This window comes from Macaca mulatta, chromosome 19 (assembly GCF_049350105.2).
Source record: "Macaca mulatta isolate MMU2019108-1 chromosome 19, T2T-MMU8v2.0, whole genome shotgun sequence".
NCBI lineage: Eukaryota > Metazoa > Chordata > Mammalia > Primates > Cercopithecidae > Macaca > Macaca mulatta.
The window spans coordinates 1764293-1781253 of NC_133424.1; the positions used below are offsets into that span (position 1 = coordinate 1764293).

General features: G+C 64.0%; 2 protein-coding genes across 11 annotated transcripts in view; one reads left to right on the forward strand and one right to left on the reverse strand.

Moving 5' to 3' along the window:
- Positions 1–2998: 2998 nt before the first annotated feature.
- On the forward strand, positions 2999–5838 carry GPX4 (glutathione peroxidase 4). 2 transcript variants are annotated; one of them, NM_001118889.2, is given in 7 exon segments: positions 2999–3153; positions 4292–4386; positions 4474–4618; positions 4784–4935; positions 5278–5302; positions 5448–5507; positions 5586–5838. In NM_001118889.2, coding segments are annotated over 7 exon segments (594 nt in total). In that variant the 5' UTR covers positions 2999–3069; the 3' UTR covers positions 5619–5838.
- An 850-nt stretch (positions 5839–6688) lies between these two features.
- Positions 6689–16961, reverse strand: part of SBNO2 (strawberry notch homolog 2) — a 75517-nt gene continuing 65244 nt past the window's right edge. For 5 of the 9 annotated variants that reach the window (XM_077978670.1, XM_077978672.1, XM_077978673.1 and 2 more), the window contains 18 exons: positions 16267–16443; positions 15704–15801; positions 14550–14632; positions 12789–13070; positions 12229–12398; positions 11502–11633; positions 11085–11220; positions 10872–10984; positions 10678–10749; positions 10267–10375; positions 9837–9911; positions 9564–9707; positions 8723–8817; positions 8551–8643; positions 8338–8469; positions 8181–8257; positions 7826–8016; positions 6689–7751 (listed from right to left, as the gene is read on the reverse strand). In XM_077978670.1, coding sequence (XP_077834796.1) covers positions 7267–7751; positions 7826–8016; positions 8181–8257; positions 8338–8469; positions 8551–8643; positions 8723–8817; positions 9564–9707; positions 9837–9911; positions 10267–10375; positions 10678–10749; positions 10872–10984; positions 11085–11220; positions 11502–11633; positions 12229–12398; positions 12789–13070; positions 14550–14632; positions 15704–15801; positions 16267–16443 — 2664 coding nt within the window. In that variant the 3' untranslated portion in view covers positions 6689–7266. The remainder of the gene's footprint in view (positions 7752–7825; positions 8017–8180; positions 8258–8337; positions 8470–8550; positions 8644–8722; positions 8818–9563; positions 9708–9836; positions 9912–10266; positions 10376–10677; positions 10750–10871; positions 10985–11084; positions 11221–11501; positions 11634–12228; positions 12399–12788; positions 13071–14549; positions 14633–15703; positions 15802–16266; positions 16444–16961) is intronic. The other 4 variants (XM_077978674.1, XM_077978677.1, XM_077978679.1 and 1 more) reach the window with 3 other exon arrangements.

Here is a 16961-nt window from a genome sequence, read left to right on the forward strand (position 1 = left end):
ATGATCCACCCACCTCAGCCTTTTAAAGTGCTGGGATTACAGGCGTGAGCCCCTGTGCCCAGCCAAAAAGTTTCTTTTTTTTTTTTTTTGAGACAGAGTCTCGCTGGGTCGCCTAGGCTGGAGTGCGGTGGCGCGATCTCGGCTCACTGCAAGCTCCGCCTCCTGGGTTCGCGCCATTCTCCTGCCTCAGCCTCCCGAGTAGCTGGGAATACAGGTGCCCGCCACCACGCCTGGCTAATTTTTTGTATTTTTTTTAGTAGAGAGGGGGTTTCACCGTGTTAGCCAGGATGGTCTCGATCTCCTGACCTTGTGATCCGCCCGCCTCGGCCTCCCAAAGTGCTGGGATTACAGGCGTGAGCCACCGCACTCGGCCCAAAAAGTTTTTAAAAAAGAAATCAAGCCACAGGACAGCCCCTGCCCCAGTCCTTCCTGGTGCCAGGGGCTGCTCTAGAAAGATCTATGGCAACACAGCTTCCTGCAGGGACACTCAAGAACTTCCGCCCTCACAGGGAAGCCTTGCTGGGGTCTTGAGAGGTCCCCAAGTCTTCATTTCCCTGTTTGTGAAATGGGGTCACTCTGGGAAAAGTTGAGAAACCCCCAGGGCAAATCTCTCAGAACCTGGGAGCCCGTTCTCAGATCCGAGGTCACGACCCCGTGTTTTGCCCACTTCTGCCCTTATCACAACTGGCAGGAAGTCAGGAACGGGATAAGGTTTCTCCGCCGAGCTGTGGGTGCTGAGCTGTTTTTCTGGCAACCCTGAGATAAACACCGGTTTCAGCGCACACGTTTGCAACCAACTTATGGAAAACAACTCTGGCAACATTGCAAACAGCTGAGCCTCTGCAAGGGCAGGAACAGATTCGCCAGTGTGGCCCTGTCACCCGGCACTGCCAGGGCGGGAGGAAATGGGGGGGTTTCCTGAGAAGTGAGACAATGGGGGTTGACTCCAAGAACTCGGCCTCTGGGGGCTGGGCGGGAGCAAAGCCATGTGAACAGGCTTATGCAAGACCTGGATTCTGCCAGCCCAGCTCAGGGATCCTTGCTTCACTGCCTTTGCCACTCAACTCCATCTACAAGGCCTCTGTGCTGCATCTAGCAGGCCTGAGTCGGGGGCAGTGGCGGGGACTGGCTCATAGGTCCCACCCCAAATCAACCCAGCCCTGAATCTGTCTCTGAAAAAATTTACTCAATGCAGGGTCAGAAAACGTTAAGACCTTGAAGGCAACATAAAAATCTAGGCAGGGTAGGTAGAGTGGCTCACGCCTGCGATGCCAGCACTTTGGGAGGCTGAGGCAGGTGGATCACCTGAGGTCAGGAGTTCAAGACCAGCCTGAGCAACATGGTGAAACCCTGTCTCTACTAAAAATACAAACATTAGCTGGGCTTGGTAGCACGCGCCTGTAATCCCAGCTACTCAGGAGACTGAGGCAGGAGAATCGCTTGAACCCGGAAGGCAGAGGTTGCAGTGAGCTGAGATGGAGACACTGCACTCCAGCCTGGGTAACAGACCAAGACTCCTTCACACACACACACACACATTCCAAACCCCTGTCTGTACAGGGGTCAAAGTCTAATCACGGTGACTCAGTTCCCAAGTATGAGATGAGTGTCTCTGTTGCCAAATGTCCAAGCCACAAAGTGAAAAACAGAGTTGGAAGCCAAGATGTGGGGTGGTATGGGCTCTGGGTGTGCCCACACCTCGTAATGTTAGAAGCGTAAGAAAACCCTCCAGACTTGTGTTTATTTTCTGAGTACACACCGCGCGTCCCTGCGTGGGCAGCTGTCTCTGGGGTGGGATCCCAGGAAACTCCAGGTTCTCAGTTAAATGGTAACTGTCTCCATGACTCTCAGGTCCCAGTGCCCACATGTTATGTAAGCGGCTTGGCAACCAGACCCAGAGGTGGGGAGTCACTGACACCCCTGTGCCCACGGCAGGAGTGAGGGCAGGGACACCCCCATGCCCTCTCTGGGCACCCTCATAAGATGGGACTGTGATGAGGAGCAGACCTCAGTTTGGTTTCATTTACATTAAAAAGGCAAATCCCTCGGCCGGATGCGGTGGTTCACACCTGTAATCCCAGCACTTTGGGCGGCCGAGGTGGGCACATCACATGAGGTCAGGAGTTTGAGATCAGCCTGGCCAACATGGTGAAACCCTGTCTCTACTAAAAATACAAAAAAATTAGCTGGGTGTGGTGGCTCGCTCCTGTAATCCCAGTTACTCAGGAGGCTGAGTCAGGAGAATCGCTTGAACCCGGTGGGCGGAGATTGTGGTGAGACGAGGTCGCACCACTGCACTCCAGCCTGGGCAAAAGAGCAAAACTCTGTCTCAAAAAAAAAAAAAAAAAAAAAAAAAAGGCAAATCCCGGCCGGGCCTGTGGCTCACACCTGTGATCCCAGCAGTTTGGGAAGCTGAGGCTGGAGGATCACTTGAGGTCAGGAGTTTGAGACCAGCCTAGGCAACATAGTGAGACACCCATGTCTTTACAATAATTAGCCAGGAATGGTGATGATGAGCTGGGATGAGCCTGTTGTCCCAGCTGCTCGGGAAGCAGAGGCGGGAGGTTCGCTTGAGACTGGGAGGTCGCGGCTGCAGTGTGCCCTGATCGTGCCACTGCACTTTAGCTTGGGCAACACAGCAAGACCCCGTCTCTTAAAAAAAAAAGGTAAACGAGTTGGGGAGACTTTTCTGCCAGTTGGAGAAACGCCCTCGACGAGTCTTAAGTAGCATTCTCAAGTTGTCTGGCCTGCCGCCGCGCTGCGGTCAACCATCCGGAGTACCGTGCGCTGCCTCCCAACGCGTCGCCTGCGTAGACGCGGCCGCCTGCGCGCAAGCGAGCATGCGCAGTCGCCGACAACAGTTCGCACGTCCGGTCCCGCCCCCTTCCCCGCCTTTTTCCCCTTCCGGCCTCCCATTGGCTGGCATCGGCGCGAGGGCTCAACACCGACGCGGCTGACCAGTGAGCGCTCCGGAGGGCGTGGCCGTGGGAGGGGAGGTGCGGAGAGCCGACGCGCGTCCATTGGTCGGCTGGACGAGGGGAGGAGCCGCTGGCTCCCAGGCCCGCCGCGATGAACCTCGGCCGCCTTTGCCGCCTGCTGAAGCCAGCGCTGCTCTGTGGGGCTCTGGCCGCGCCCGGCCTCGCCGGTACCATGGTGAGCGGGCGCCGAGGCTGTTGCCTGCCCGGTTACCGTTGGGGCGGGCGCGCGATCCCCGTCTCCGCTCGCCGGCGCGGGGAACCCTCGGGCTCCCGTGACCTTGGTGGGGGGCGTCTGGGTGGCTCCCCCTCCCCACCCCCGGCCGGGCGCGGACGCGGGTGACCGCACTGCGACGCGCTCCGTGGCCCTCCAGGCCGTTGCGGGCACGCGGGCTGGGTTCGGGGAAGGGGAAGGGGCTGTTCAATGCGCGCGGGTCGGGGTCCGGGAAGGGGCTGTCCAGGCCGTTGCGAGCGCGCGGGCTGGGGTCGGGGAAGTGGAAGGGGCTGTTCCACGCGCGCGGGTCGGGGTCGGGGAAGCGGCCGTCGAAGCCGTTGCGGGCGCGCGCGCCGGGGTCGGGGTCCCGGCTTGCAGGGGGCGGGGTCCGGGACGGCTGGGGCGGAGCTGGGCCGTTGGGGGCCACGGGTGGGTGTCTCCGGGCCGAGCGGGGCTGCTGCGCCCGAGCGGTTGTGGGTGCAGAGGGCTGGAAACCCCGGATCACGCGCCCCCGGGCGCCGCCCCGCCCCCGCGGCTTGGCCTAGCTTGGTGGCGTCACAGTCGCACAGTCCTGACTTCGGCCTCCGGGCCTTTGTCCCCGGCAGCGGCGCTCGGGGTGGGGGAGCCAGGCGGGGCGGGAGACGGGCGGGTATGGGCCGCGCGGGCGCAGGCTCCTCCAGGCGCCGCAGGCAGCGGTGCCAGAGCCGGGGCAGACGGCGGCCGCGAGCCCCTCGACGGCGGAAGGCCCCAGCGTGCAGGCGCAGGAGGGCGCGGCGCCGGCGGAAGGAGCCCTGTCCCCGCAGCTTGGGACCGGAGATCCACGAATGTCCCGAATCCCAGGACCCGGTGCGCGCGGGGCCCTCACACCTGCTGCTGTGGCACTTTTTGGGGTTGGAACCTTCTCTCGGTCTCCGGGTTTCCGGTAAAACGGGACCAGAGGCACAAGGAGGCGTGTGCGTTTGAGGAGGAGGAGCGTTCAGGTTTTCAGGGCCCCAGGGCTCCGGTGTCCCCGCCACCGACCCGCTCCGCATCCCTTCCTGCCCCAGGGCCCCCGGCTCGGCCTCCCGTCCATGCTCCCTGCTCAGCCCCCTTTGCCTTGCAGTGCGCGTCCCGGGACGACTGGCGCTGTGCGCGCTCCATGCACGAGTTTTCCGCGAAAGACATCGACGGGCACATGGTTAACCTGGACAAGTACCGGTGGGCGCTCGCCTGCGGTGGGGCGCATGGCCGGGGCCTGGGAGGGGGCCCTGGTCTTCTGCGCTTGACCCCCGCCGACTCTTGCAGGGGGTTCGTGTGCATCGTCACCAACGTGGCCTCCCAGTGAGGCAAGACCGAAGTGAACTACACTCAGCTCGTCGACCTGCACGCCCGATACGCTGAGTGCGGTTTGCGGATCCTGGCCTTCCCATGTAACCAGTTCGGGAAGCAGGTGGGCGGCTGCTGCGTTCCCGGGGCCCGCAGAGGCCGGTGGGTGGGGGTGGGCTGTGGCCTTGCAGAGGCCGATGGGTGGGGGTCAGGGTGGGCTCCGGCCTGGAGAGGGCCTCGGAGTGTGCGGGGGCCCCCGACGCACTCAAGCACACCTTGGCCACCACAGGAGCCAGGGAGTAACGAAGAGATCAAAGAGTTCGCCGCGGGCTACAACGTCAAATTCGATATGTTCAGCAAGATATGCGTGAACGGGGACGATGCCCACCCGCTGTGGAAGTGGATGAAGATCCAGCCCAAGGGCAAGGGCATCCTGGGAAAGTGCGTGACCTCTGGGGACATTACAGCTGCGGGGTTGGGGGGGCTGTGTGGGGGCCTGCTGGGATGTGCACACCTCCCTGGGGGCAGAATGGCTCAGGGGGCGGTTGAGGTGGGGGTGCTGGGACTCTCACACTGTGTGGCCTCCTGGGGACAGGATGGCTCAGGGGGCTGTGGGGGGCTGCTGGGACTCTCACACTGCGTGGCCTCCTGGGGTAAGATGGCTGGGGAGGCGTGGGGGGCCGCTGGGGACACTCATGTCCATGTGGCCTCCTGGAGGCAGGATGGCTAGTGGGCCCGTGGGGGGCTGCTGGGGACGCTTACACCCATGTGCTTCTTTTCCAGTGCCATCAAGTGGAACTTCACCAAGGTAAGGGGGCTGTGGGGGGTAGGGGACCAGCTCCCCCCGGCCACAGCCCTGGCCCACATGGGCAGCGGGCAGGAAGGGCAGCCTCAGCCCCTTGCAGGGGGCCACACCCACGGTGCCCCACAGTTCAGACACTGTCTCTCCACAGTTCCTCATTGACAAGAACGGCTGCGTGGTGAAGCGGTACGGACCCATGGAGGAACCCCTGGTAGGTCCTCTCTAGGGAGCCTGCTTGGGGCAGCGGCTCGGGAGCTAGCTGCCCTGACCCAGCTTTTCTCCCCGACAGGTGATAGAGAAGGACCTGCCCCACTATTTCTAGCTCCACAAGTGTGTGGCCCCGCCCGAGCCCCCTGCCCACGCCCTCGGAGCCTTCCACCGGCACCCATGACGGCCTGCTTGCAAACCAGCTCCTGGTGAGGCAGACCCGAAAATCCAGCGTGCACCCCGCCGGAGGAAGGTCCCGTGGCCCGCTGGGCTTGGCTCGGCGCCCCCACCCCTGGCTGCCTTATGGGAATAAAGAGACAAATTGGTCTGCTGGATCTTTCTGCCTAGGGGCTTGGGGGGGCCCTTTTGCCAGGCACCCCTCCATGTCAGGGCCAGCTGCTGTCACCTGCCAGGGAGTGCCATGAAGGTGGAGTGTTGCCTCCTCTTCCTCCAGGCTTGGGGGCTGTGCTGGCTGGGGTGCTGGGGTGCAGTGAGATCTGGGCCCGTTGGACACCAAGCCCTGGGCCTTAATCCATGCAGCCCTGCCTGGTATGCACAGGTAGGGCCCAGTAGGGCTGAGTCTTGGAGAAGATAATTTCAAGTGGCTGTTCTTCCCGGCCCCGGGTCTTAACCCGTTAGGAGGTGGCTACTGGGGCCGCCTCTGGCCAGAAAGCAGAAGTATAGAGGCCCGAGGAACAGCGTGACCCTGGTGGTGGGGATGGGTTGGGCACCCACACCTGCCCTTGGGGCCTCACCTGGCTGGGGGGTATGGGGGTAGCTGGGTGGTTACTGTTCACAGAGTCCCTCCATGAGGGCTGGGGGTGGACAGGCCAGGAGGGGCTGGCACAGCAGCACCAGCCACCATTCAGGGGCCCGTGCGGGGGGGCAGTTTGGACACGGCTTGGCTGCCTACCTGCATAGCTGGAGGGACTGCAGCCTGCTAGGGTGGCTGATCCCAGCTGTCCCCACTGGGGGTCTGGAATGGACAGTCCATGGCACCTGCCCCAGACACGGGGTTGAGGGGATCTGTCTCTCCCAGCCCTTGTCCCTCCTCATCCACAGGGGGCCAGCACAGGGCGGTGGACAGAATGAGACCTGGTAACCTAAGAGCCTCCGGGGATGCCCACGCACCCCTGTTCTTCCCTCCCTGTCCTGCAGGCTGAGCAGCAGACTCCATGGGAAGTAGGCAAAAGGCACATATATTTAAAAAAGTCCTTTACATATGTACATCAGAACTTGCTATAAATACATAGAAACCGCAGGCGCCACCCTGCCAGCTCCGCGGCCTGGGGCCTGGGAGAGGTGAGCAGGCAATAACTTAGGGGTCAGAGAAGGGCTAGGGGAGGGGGAATTGCATATATTAGCGGGGGTCTGCCCCACAGAGCCCCCGAGACGCGGGGCCCTGAGCACCTGGGGTTTCCTGAGTTTCTAGCTCTTGGGACCGCCCAGTTCCACGGATTTTAAGGGTTTGGGCCCACTGAGCCCTTGCGGGTGCCCAGTCCCAGAGCAGCCACCCGGAGCCCCTTCCTACTTGGGAGGAGAGAGGCACAGAGAGCGCCCTGCCTCGCCCCGGCCCCCAGCTGTCCTGAGTGGGCCCCGCCAGGGCTGATAGGTGAGGGCCCGGGTCGGGCGCGGAAGGCACTGCGGCCGGGGCCTGGGGCTCCTCTGAGCAGTGGTCAGGGAACCTTGGCCCTGGTCCCCACTGCTGCTCCTAGGGGAGAAACGCTCCCTGTGACTTGGGGCATGTTTCGCTTAAAGGTGTGTCAGAGAGGAGCCTGGGTGCCGGGGAAGGGTGGGCTGAACTGGATCACGCTCTGCCGCTCGGGACCGCCGCCCGCCGCGCCCCCCGCCCCCGCGCCCTCCCCCAGCGCGCCCTCGGAGGGCGGCCCCGCATGCAGCGAGCGCAGCATGTCCTCCAGCACCTCCTTGAAGTTGATGTCACAGCCCTGGTGCGCGAGGGCTGCAGGGTCGGCCTGTGCGTCCGGGGCGCCCAGCGGCACCAGGCCGGGGCCGGTGTCCAGGGGCAGCGGCGCCGGGAAGGAGAAGTGCGGGGGCGGCGGGAATGCCTCGGCCGGGGGGCTGTAGGTGAGGTCCAGCACCTCTCCGGGGCCGCAGGGCAGCGCCAGCGGCCGCGGGGCGGGCGGGACGGGGCAGCCCAGGGCGCGCGCCTGCCTGCGCTTCACGTCCGCATCCATCAGCCGCAGCTCCTGTAGCACGCGGCGCACGCAGCCCTCGGGGATCTTGATGCCTGCGGGCGGAGCGGCGGTGTCAGGGCCGGGGCCGGGGGCTCGGGCCTTCCTGGGGCGCCGGCCGCCCACTCACCCACTTGCTTCTTCCTGTCCTTGGTCTTCAGCCGCACGATCTGCAGGTAGCTGCTGCTGCTGACGTCAGCCATGACGGCGGCGATGCGGCCCCACACGCGCAGCAGCGCGCCGCACAGCATGTAGTGGTGCCGCAGCCGCAGCCCCTGCAGGCAGTCCTTACCCTCCTGCGCCAGCCGGCAGTGCCGGTTCCTGCGGACGGGATGGGTAGCTCGGCTCAGGCGGGTCCCAGGGGCCCGCAGGCTCCCCAGGTGCCCTGAGGTTTCCGGCCTCCTCTCAAGAGTCTCGGGAGCTCCCGATCCCTGCCTGGGTCACCGCCATCTGCGGGTTTTCCCCGGTCCCCGGCCCGCCCTCACCAGGCGCTGTGGCTGCAGTGCGTCAGCGACAAGGTGTAGCCACTCTCCCAGGGCTCCTTGGCCTCCTCCGCGGTGACCTGGGGACACAAGACCGCATGAGCCTCGGCGGGGCCAGGGCCGGCAGCCCGAGGGAAAGCTGCACCCCGCGGCCGCCTACCCGGTGGAACTTGCGGCGGAGGCTGTCCAGGGCCTCCAGCTGACACTGCCGGCCGATATTGGGCTTGTACACCGTGAAGAGCTGGCCGCGGTTCTGCTCCGCCAGCAGGCAGCTGGGCTTGTTACCGCGGACCTGCGGAGGAGGGTGTTGAGGCCGCGCTCAGGTCCCACCCCGTGGGCCCTCCTCTGGGGGGGTGACCCCGCCCGACCCCACCTTGTAGGAGAGGTAGAAGCCGTCATAGGGGCCCGTCAGCTCCAGTGACTTGGCAACGGCGTCCTCCCACTTCAGGCCGCGGTCCACGCTGATCTGCCACGACAAGGGGGGGTGTGAGTGTGGTGGGGGCAGGGTGGGCAGTGTGTGAGGGGCTGGGGGGCTTCCTGCTGACCTTGTAGAAGACCACCTGCCCGTCCTGCGGGTGCCCAGGAGCCAGGAACACCTGCTGGCTCTCCTCGTAGATCTCCTCGATGCCGGGAGCAAGGTCTAGGAGGGGTGGGTGGAGGGTGAGTGGTATCCCGGCCTGGGACTGCGGGCTGGGGCCAGGGTCAGTCCAGTAGCCCGGGTGCACCCTAGAGACGAGAGACGACCCCCGGAGAGCACAGGGGAGGGTGTCCTGGAGCCTGGCCTGACCTGGCCCAGCGTAGGGATGGTACACATGGGCCCCAGCCTGGCAACCGCTCAGGTCAAGGTAACCCCAAGCAGGCTGTGGGGGGACTGTGGGAGCCTAGGGGCTGCTCAGGTGCTGGGTGACCCTGAGCAGGCTGTGGGGGCTCGTGGGAGCCTGGTGGGCTGTGGCACTGCTCATGAGTGAAGTATCTGTGGTCCTGCCCCAACCTTCGTCTGGACACAGGGAAGTGGTCCTGATGGACAGGCCTGGCCCTATGAGGCTGAAAGCACAGGCTCGCTGGCCTTTGGTTCACAATGATGTAGCAGGCGCCCCGTGGAGCCTGGGGATGAGCACGGTGGGCAGTGTGCACCAGCCTGAGCACCGTCCACAGAGCTGCACGGGGATCCCACAAGCCCCGTGCCCACGCCTGCCCAGGCCCACCCAGCACCCTCGCTCACCCAGAATGCACAGTGCTCCTATCAGCCCCTTACCCACCTAGGCCCTCCCCATGCTCACCCACAATGCCCAGTGTTCCCACGAGGTCTGTGCCTACCCGGGATGCCCACTGTTCCCACGAGCCCCTCGCCCACACCCACCCAAGTCCCCCGGTGCCCATGCTCACCCAGGATGCCCATGTCATATTTGCCCTCCCGCTTGTCCATCTCGATGAGGTGGTCGAAGGTGTCTGAGAAGTACTGGAACAGCGCGTTCTGCTTGTACACCTCCAGCCCCAAGATGCGATTCAGGAACTTGGTGATGGAACAGTCTGACAGTGGAGGGAGCCAAGCCTCAGGCTGCGCTGGGAGTCCCCGCTCCCCTCGTTGCTCCCCACGTGGGGCCAAGGTTGCATGAGACGAGATGGGAGCGTCTCTGGGCCTAGGTGTGGGGCACTCACCCTTCTCCACGTCCAGGCAGCCATTTCGGGACTCCCGGCCGCCAATGCCCACGGACAGCAGGCCCTGCTTCATGTCTGCGGGGAGAGCGGCCTCACACGCTGGTCTTCCCAACCCTGCCCCTCCCGCAAGGGCCCTCGCTCCTTTTCCAGAGACCAGCTGCTCGCTGGGGGGCCTGGGGAGCAGCTGAGGCCTAGGGCTAGGCCAGGGCTAGGAGTGGAGCCTGTTGCCTGACTGACAGGAGTGAGAACAGCACGTTCTTGGGGAATAAATTCAAATGCCCGGCCCCTCAGCTGCCCCGGAAACCCACCGGGTGGCTGCTGGGGGCCGCCTTGGCTCCCTTTGCCCTCACAGCCCCCTCTGTGCGTGGGGGGGCCCCAGCTGCTCTGGAGCCCCTGCCCCCCCAGGAAGACCCCCACAGGCCCAGCTTACCCCGGAAGAAGGCGGAGACCCCTCCAGGATATCCCTGGGGCACAGGCACTTTGTTCTCAGTCTGGCTCAGGATGGTGGTAAGGACACAGTGCAGGGCCCGGGTGCCATACTAGGGGGAGAGGGTGAGTGGGGAAGGAGGCCCCGGGAGGAAGCCGGCCTCCCCTGGACCCCTGCCTCTCTAGAACCCCACCCTTCCTTAGGCCCCTGGCCCCTACCCTCCCCTAGACTCCTAGACCCCACCTCCCTCAGCTCTCAGCCACCTCCTCCCCCAGAGTCCTAGACTAGGCCCTCCCCCAGACCCCTGGGCCCCGCCTCCCCCAGCCCCCATCTACTCCCTCCCCCAGGCTCTTAGATCCGGCCCTCCCTAGACCCCTGACCCTGCCTCCCCCAGCCCCGTCTTCCCTGCAGTACCTTGTTCTCAAAGTTGTACTTGCTGAGGTCACGGGACTCCGTGGCGCGGCGGTCTCCATGGGTCAGGGCCCCCTGCAAGGGGTGGGGAAGGTCATCGGTTGGTCACCTGGGGTCTGGCCTCTGGCCCCCCACAAAGCTTTGCAGAGCCTTCCTGGGCCTGTCCCTGGTTCTCAACCCAGCCCCCACCTGCTCACCAGACTCTCCAGGCGCTTGGCCACAATGGAGGCGAACCGGCGCTCCCCGGCCAGCTCCGAGATGAGGAAGACGTACTCTGGCGCAGAGACCTGGTTGGACCGGTGGGTGCGGCCTGGGGACAAAGCGGCTCTCAGGGTCCGGCCAGGTGGGGGCGGGGCCGAGACCACGTTGGGGGCGGGGCCAGGTAGCGCTGGGGGCGGGGCCGGACTCACCGAACTGCTGGATGGCGCGGTCGGCGCTCCAGGGCAGCTCCAAGGTCATGTGCACACGGCGCCGCTGGTTCTGGACGCGGCGGTCAGCTTGGAGGGAGACACCCGAGCTGGAGGCCTCCGAGATGATGGCCACGAGCTGGGGGGACGGAAGGGACCGGGACGCGGTTGGTGCAAGGCCCGCCCCAACGCTGCCGCCGCCTCCTCACCCTCTCGGCCCCCGCTCCAGGTCACCAGGACGTCCAGGGGCAGCGAGAGGCCTGCGCGGCGCGGACACCACCCGTCACACGGCCACTCGCGCCCGCACCTGGCACACACACACTCGCAGAAGTGCGCGGGTCCGCAGTCCCCAGGGACCCTTGGGCCCCTCTGTGCCTCCTGGGTCCCGCGGGCCGCGCCCAGTGCACTGCGGCCCCACACCTTCTCGCCGCTCATGAATCGCTGCTTCTCCCTGAGGTTCACGTGGTCGATGGACAGACCCTGCTCTGCCCGCGACTCGAAGGCCACCGTCCCGTCGGGCCTGGACACCACGCGGCCTTTCCTGCCGGTCATCTGCGGCCGGGACAGGGACAAAACCGGCCGTCAGTGTTGTGGCCTCGCAGGAGTCTGGCCACCCGTGTCTCAGCTTCCCTATGTCCCACAGTGGTCGTGGGCTCCCAGCTGTGGATGCGGCGGGGAGGGGGCCCTGGGAGAGGGAGAGGGGGACTGCTGGACCCAGGCGATGTGTGCCCGTCCAAGGCCTGGTATTATCAGCCAGCCAGCGCCACGGAGTGAAAAAGTGAAGCTGGGCAGGGAGGAGGCCGCAGAGCCAGCCCCAGGGGCTTGAGTCCTGGCCCCGGGCACCCCAGGGGTGCGTTCAGGCAGTGGTCTAAGCAGAGGCCAGCGCAGGCCAGGCTGGGGGATCTGGGGCTTAGAGAGATGGGGGAGGAAACCCTCCACAGGAGGTCGTGGCCTCCCTGGCCAAGTTGGACAGGATGCTACTGCCCCCACCTCCCGCCCCCCAGGCTCCCGGAAGGCCCCCTCCTCGCAGGGCTGCGGTGACGCAGAGTGACCAGCAGGGGCCACCAGAGCCGCGCAGAGCCCGGGTCAAGCCCCGCCCACTGCCCACGCCCCACCCACCACCTACTCCAGCTGCTGTCCCACCCACCTCCGCCACCCGCTGGGGGCCGCCAAGCTGGTCGATGAGCTCGTCCAGGGTGTTGACTGGCAGCTCCCGGCCCAGCCGCCGCACTTTATCCAGCAGATCCTGCTTCAGTCGCTCCACCCGCTCCAGGACCCCGGGGCCATGCGGGTCTCTCTGAGGGAGGCACAGGGGTCCTAGGGAGGATGTGCAGGGTCAGGACATGTCAGCTGCCTTCTAGGGCCCACCTAACTCAAGGCTGGCCCCTGCAGAGCAAGGACAAGGGGCCTGGGGCAGCCCTGAGGGATGGCAGGGTGGCAGGGAAGCCCAGCACGGTGGCCCAGGACTGCTTTTCTGCGCTTGTCTGAGACCAGCTGAGGCAAAACTAAGCCTCCTTATTGGGGACCAAACGCTGCGACCTCACTGCCTCCACAGGAGTGGAGACTGCCCAGCCCCGAGCCCCAGCTTTGCCTCTGACCAGCGGTGTAACCCCTGACCTCCCCTCTCTGGGCCTCAGTTTCCCCCAACTGTAAAGTGGGCACCATAGCAGCAGCTGGGCTCAGGTGGGCTGGACTGAGGGCTACAACCTGGGGTAGGTGGTGACCGCCAGGAGGCCGGGGGAGCCTCACACTGGAATCCTGACCCACAGGTGGTTGGCCAGTCGGGCGAGCCCTCACCCCGGTCATCACTGGGGAGCCCGATGGCATCAACGATGACCACGTCGTCGTCCATCAGGGACTCGGGGGAGGAGTTGAAGTCGCTGTCCAGGCCGGGGTCTGACTCTGTGCTGCTGTCATCGCTGATGCGGATGATGCCCGCCGCCTCGCACGCCAGCCGGGGGGCTTTGGCCCCGCGTCCCCGAGGTCGCCCTGCAGGGAAGGACAGGGTCACCGAGGACCAGACCACAGCAGGGTGGAGGAGCACGTGGAGGAGACGCAGCAGGACAGGGCAAGGCCAGTGGTCCGAGCTGGGGAGGTCCATCCGAGACCCCCTGCCTCTGGGCAGGCAGCTCAGCTGTTCTCCGGGGACGCCCTCTTAGGAACCCTGTGCCCTGTGGCCAGGAGGGCGTGGTGTAAGGGGGCAATATTTTGCTTTATTCTGAGACAGAGTCTCGCTCTGTCGCCAGGGTGGAGTGCAGTGGCATCTCACTGCACTCTGCCTCCCGCGTTCAAGCGATTCTCCTGCCTCAGCCTCCCGGGTAGCTGGGATTACAGGCGCGCACCACCACGCCCGGCTAATTTTTTGTATTTTAGTAGAGACGGGGTTTCACCATGTTGGCCAGGCTGGTGTCAACCTCATGATCTGCCTGCCTCAGCCTCCCCAAGTGCTGGGATTATAGGTGTGAGCCACCGCGCCGGCTTATTTATTTTTGAGATGGAGTTTCACTCTGTTGCCCAGGCTGGAGTGCAGTGATGCAATCTCAGCTCACTGCAACCTCCACCTCCCGGGTTCAAGCAATTTTCCTGCCTCAGTCTCCTGAATAGCTGGGATTATAAGCATGCACCACCATACCTGGCTAATTTTTCTATTTTTAGTAGAGATGGAGTTTCACCATGTTGGCCAGGCTGGTCTCAAAATCCTGGCCTCAGGTGATGTGCCCGCCTCAGCCTCCTGCTGAGATTACAACAGGAGTGACCCACTGTTCCTGGCCAATATTTTATTTTTATTAATTTTTTTGAGACAGAGTCTTTCTCTGTTACCCAAGTTGGAGTACATTGGCGTGATCTCGGCTCACTGCAACCTCCACCTCCCAGGTTCAAGTGATTCCCCTGCCTCAGCCTCCCAAGTAGCTGGGATTACAGGCGTGCGCCACCACACCCGGCTAATTTTTGTATTTTTAGTAGAGACAGGGTCTCACCATGTTGGCCAGGCTGGTCTTAAACTCCTGACCTCAGGTGATCCACCTACCTCGGCCTCCCAAAGTGCTGGGATTACAGGCATGAGCCATTGTGCCTGGCAAAGAGGACCGTATTAATAAACCCACATCAGAGGTCCTTTCAGACGTGGCTAGTGTGGTGGATACGTGGGGTGCCTGGGGAGGCCACACACCAGACCTCGACAGGCAGCTCTAGGCTTCCCTGTGACAGCAGCCTGGGGTTTATCAATGGGCTCCAAAGGGGCCATGGAGACCCTGAAAATGGAAGGTGGGAGTGGGTGGGAGCAAGCAGTGGGGCTGGACCTCTGCAGCCCCGGGTGGTGCCGGCTCAGCCCCTCAGGTATGGTTGTGTGGCCTTGGGTGAGCTACATGGCCTCTCTGAGCCTCGCCACCTGCCGTCCCAGGGCTGATTACGGAGGAGGGAGAAAGCGGAGGGTCAGGAGTGGGTGGGGCTTTGGCGCACGGGGCTTACGTTTCCGCTTGCTGCCCGCTCCTCTGTCCCGCTTTCTCTTGGTGGATGGAAAGTGCTTCTGAATTAGCGACAGGAACACGCCTCTGAAAGTGAGACGCGGAGTTTATTCTCACACGAGGAGCGGAGGCCAGGTGGGGTTGCTCTCTGGAAGCTGGACGCCCCCCTGGGTCCCTGTGGGCGTCCCGGAGAGGGCCAGTACTGGGCAGAGGGTCTCCCGTGGGGAGTGGGCTGGGGAGGGCTGGGGGCTGCCTGTGAGCTCTCCTTTGGCCTGCTGGTGTCACAGGGCCACCTCAGCCCACCAGGCTTCCCCCGCTCTGAGGAATGTGGCCGGATATGATGACGGCTCCCAGGATGGGGGTAAGGGGTAGGGTGAGGGGGTAGCTAGGGGCTCCCGGCCAAGGGATACCAGGCATTGGGGAGCTCTGACCCCCAGGCAATGGGGGGAGCTAGGGGGGCTGCCGTGACCCTCCCGGGGCGTTCTCAACCCCCAGAGGAGAGGCTGGGGCTTCAGGGAGCTGGGAGGGCCAGCCCCTAAAATCCACAGCACCCTTGTTAAAACAGCATGGGGGCCGGGCGCGGTGGCTCAAGCCTGTAATCCCAGCACTTTGGGAGGCCGAGACGGGCGGATCACGAGGTCAGGAGATCGAGACCATCCTGGCTAACACGGTGAAACCCCGTCTCTACTAAAAAATACAAAAAACTAGCCGGGCGAGGTGGCGGGCGCCTGTAGTCCCAGCTACTCGGGAGGCTGAGGCAGGAGAATGGTCTAAACCCGGGAGGCGGAGCTTGCAGTGAGCTGAGATCCGGCCACTGCACCCCAGCCTGGGCGACAGAGCAAGACTCTGTCTCAAAAAAAACAAAAAAAACAAAAAAAACAAAAACGGCATGGGTGCAGGAAGCCTCCTTCTAAGACCCCTGGAGACCACGTCCCAAACCTTCCAGGCCCACCACACCTGGGATCCACCTCCACGCCTCTGCTTTAGACCTGGAGCAGAGCTGAAGGTCTCTGTGGCCAAGGCTGGGGTCCCAGCAAAGCCCACCCCAGCACCTCCTGCTGCTGGGGCCGAGGGGCAGGGTCAGGCAGCAGGTGGCCACAAAGAGGGGTGGCCACGAGCGCAGGAATCCCGCAGTCCCGTTCCCACCGTGACACTTACTCAGCGGCCGAGACAAAGCAGTCGAGGTGCCCGTCGTTCTCCCCCAGCACCTCCCGCGTGCGTGCCTCGCCTGTGGACTGCAGCCCGATGACCACACACTGTAGGACAGCAGAGGACTATGAGCCACCAGCCCTGCTATGACCACGCACTGTGGGACGGCAGAGGACCGTGAGCCACCAGCCCTGCTATGACCACGCACTGTGGGACAGCAGAGGAACCAGCCAGGCCTCAGGTGACAGCCACGTCCCTCACTCTGCCCCTGTGCTCGCCTCCCCAGGAGGGGCCCTGGCCCACCACAACACACACTGCTGGGTGGGGGTCTGCCGGCTTCCTGTCTCGGAATGGTGCGCTGCCCACCGTGTGGTCACTGTCTGCACTCCGGTGTTCCGACACCCTCGCTGGCTCAGATTGGAGGACGGACATCCGAGCGTCTCTCGCCCACCAGGGTGCAGCCCCCATCCATGTCTGGGGGGGGCCAGGAAGGACCAGGCAGAAGAGCAGCCCCCACCCCTGCAGGCCTGCCCGCCCTCAGCCCTCGAAGGTCGAAGGCCGCAGCCGCTCACCTTGTCTCGCGCCAGCTCCTCTCGGGCCAGCTCCACCAGCCGGCGCACCTTGGCGGCGATGCACAGATACTTGAAGAAGCGCTGGTGCGCCGACCAGAACTGGCCCCACAGGGACTTGCGTGACTCCAGGCCGATCCAGTCGGCCGCCTGCTGGAACACGTTCAGGGCCTCAGCCCACTGCAATGACACATGACACGGCGCCCCTGAGCTCTGGCTCCTGGCTCCCGGCCCACCTGCCGCCAGCCCTGGGCAAAGCATCCCCACGCCTGGTGGAATTTAGGGCAGGATGGGGGTGCTGGGGGTGGGAACTGTAAGAGGCACCGCCTCTACCTATACGGTAAAAACCTGAAAAACCAAAACACCGGCCAGGCGCGGTGGCTCATGCCTGTAATCCCAGCACTTTGGGAGGCCGAGATGGGCAGATCACGGGGTCAGGAGATCGAGACCATCCTGGCTAACACGGTGAAACCCCGTCTCTACTAAAAATACAAAAAAAAACTAGCCGGGCCTGTGGTGGGCGCCTGTAGTCCCAGCTACTCGGGAGGCTGAGGCAGGAGAATGACGTGAACCCAGGAAGCAGAGCTTGCAGTGAGCTGAGATCCGGCCACTGCACTCTAGCCTGGGTCGCAGAGCGAGACTCCGTCTCAAAAAACCAAAACACCAGTGGTGGGGAAGTTGTGCTGCAAACGGCACAG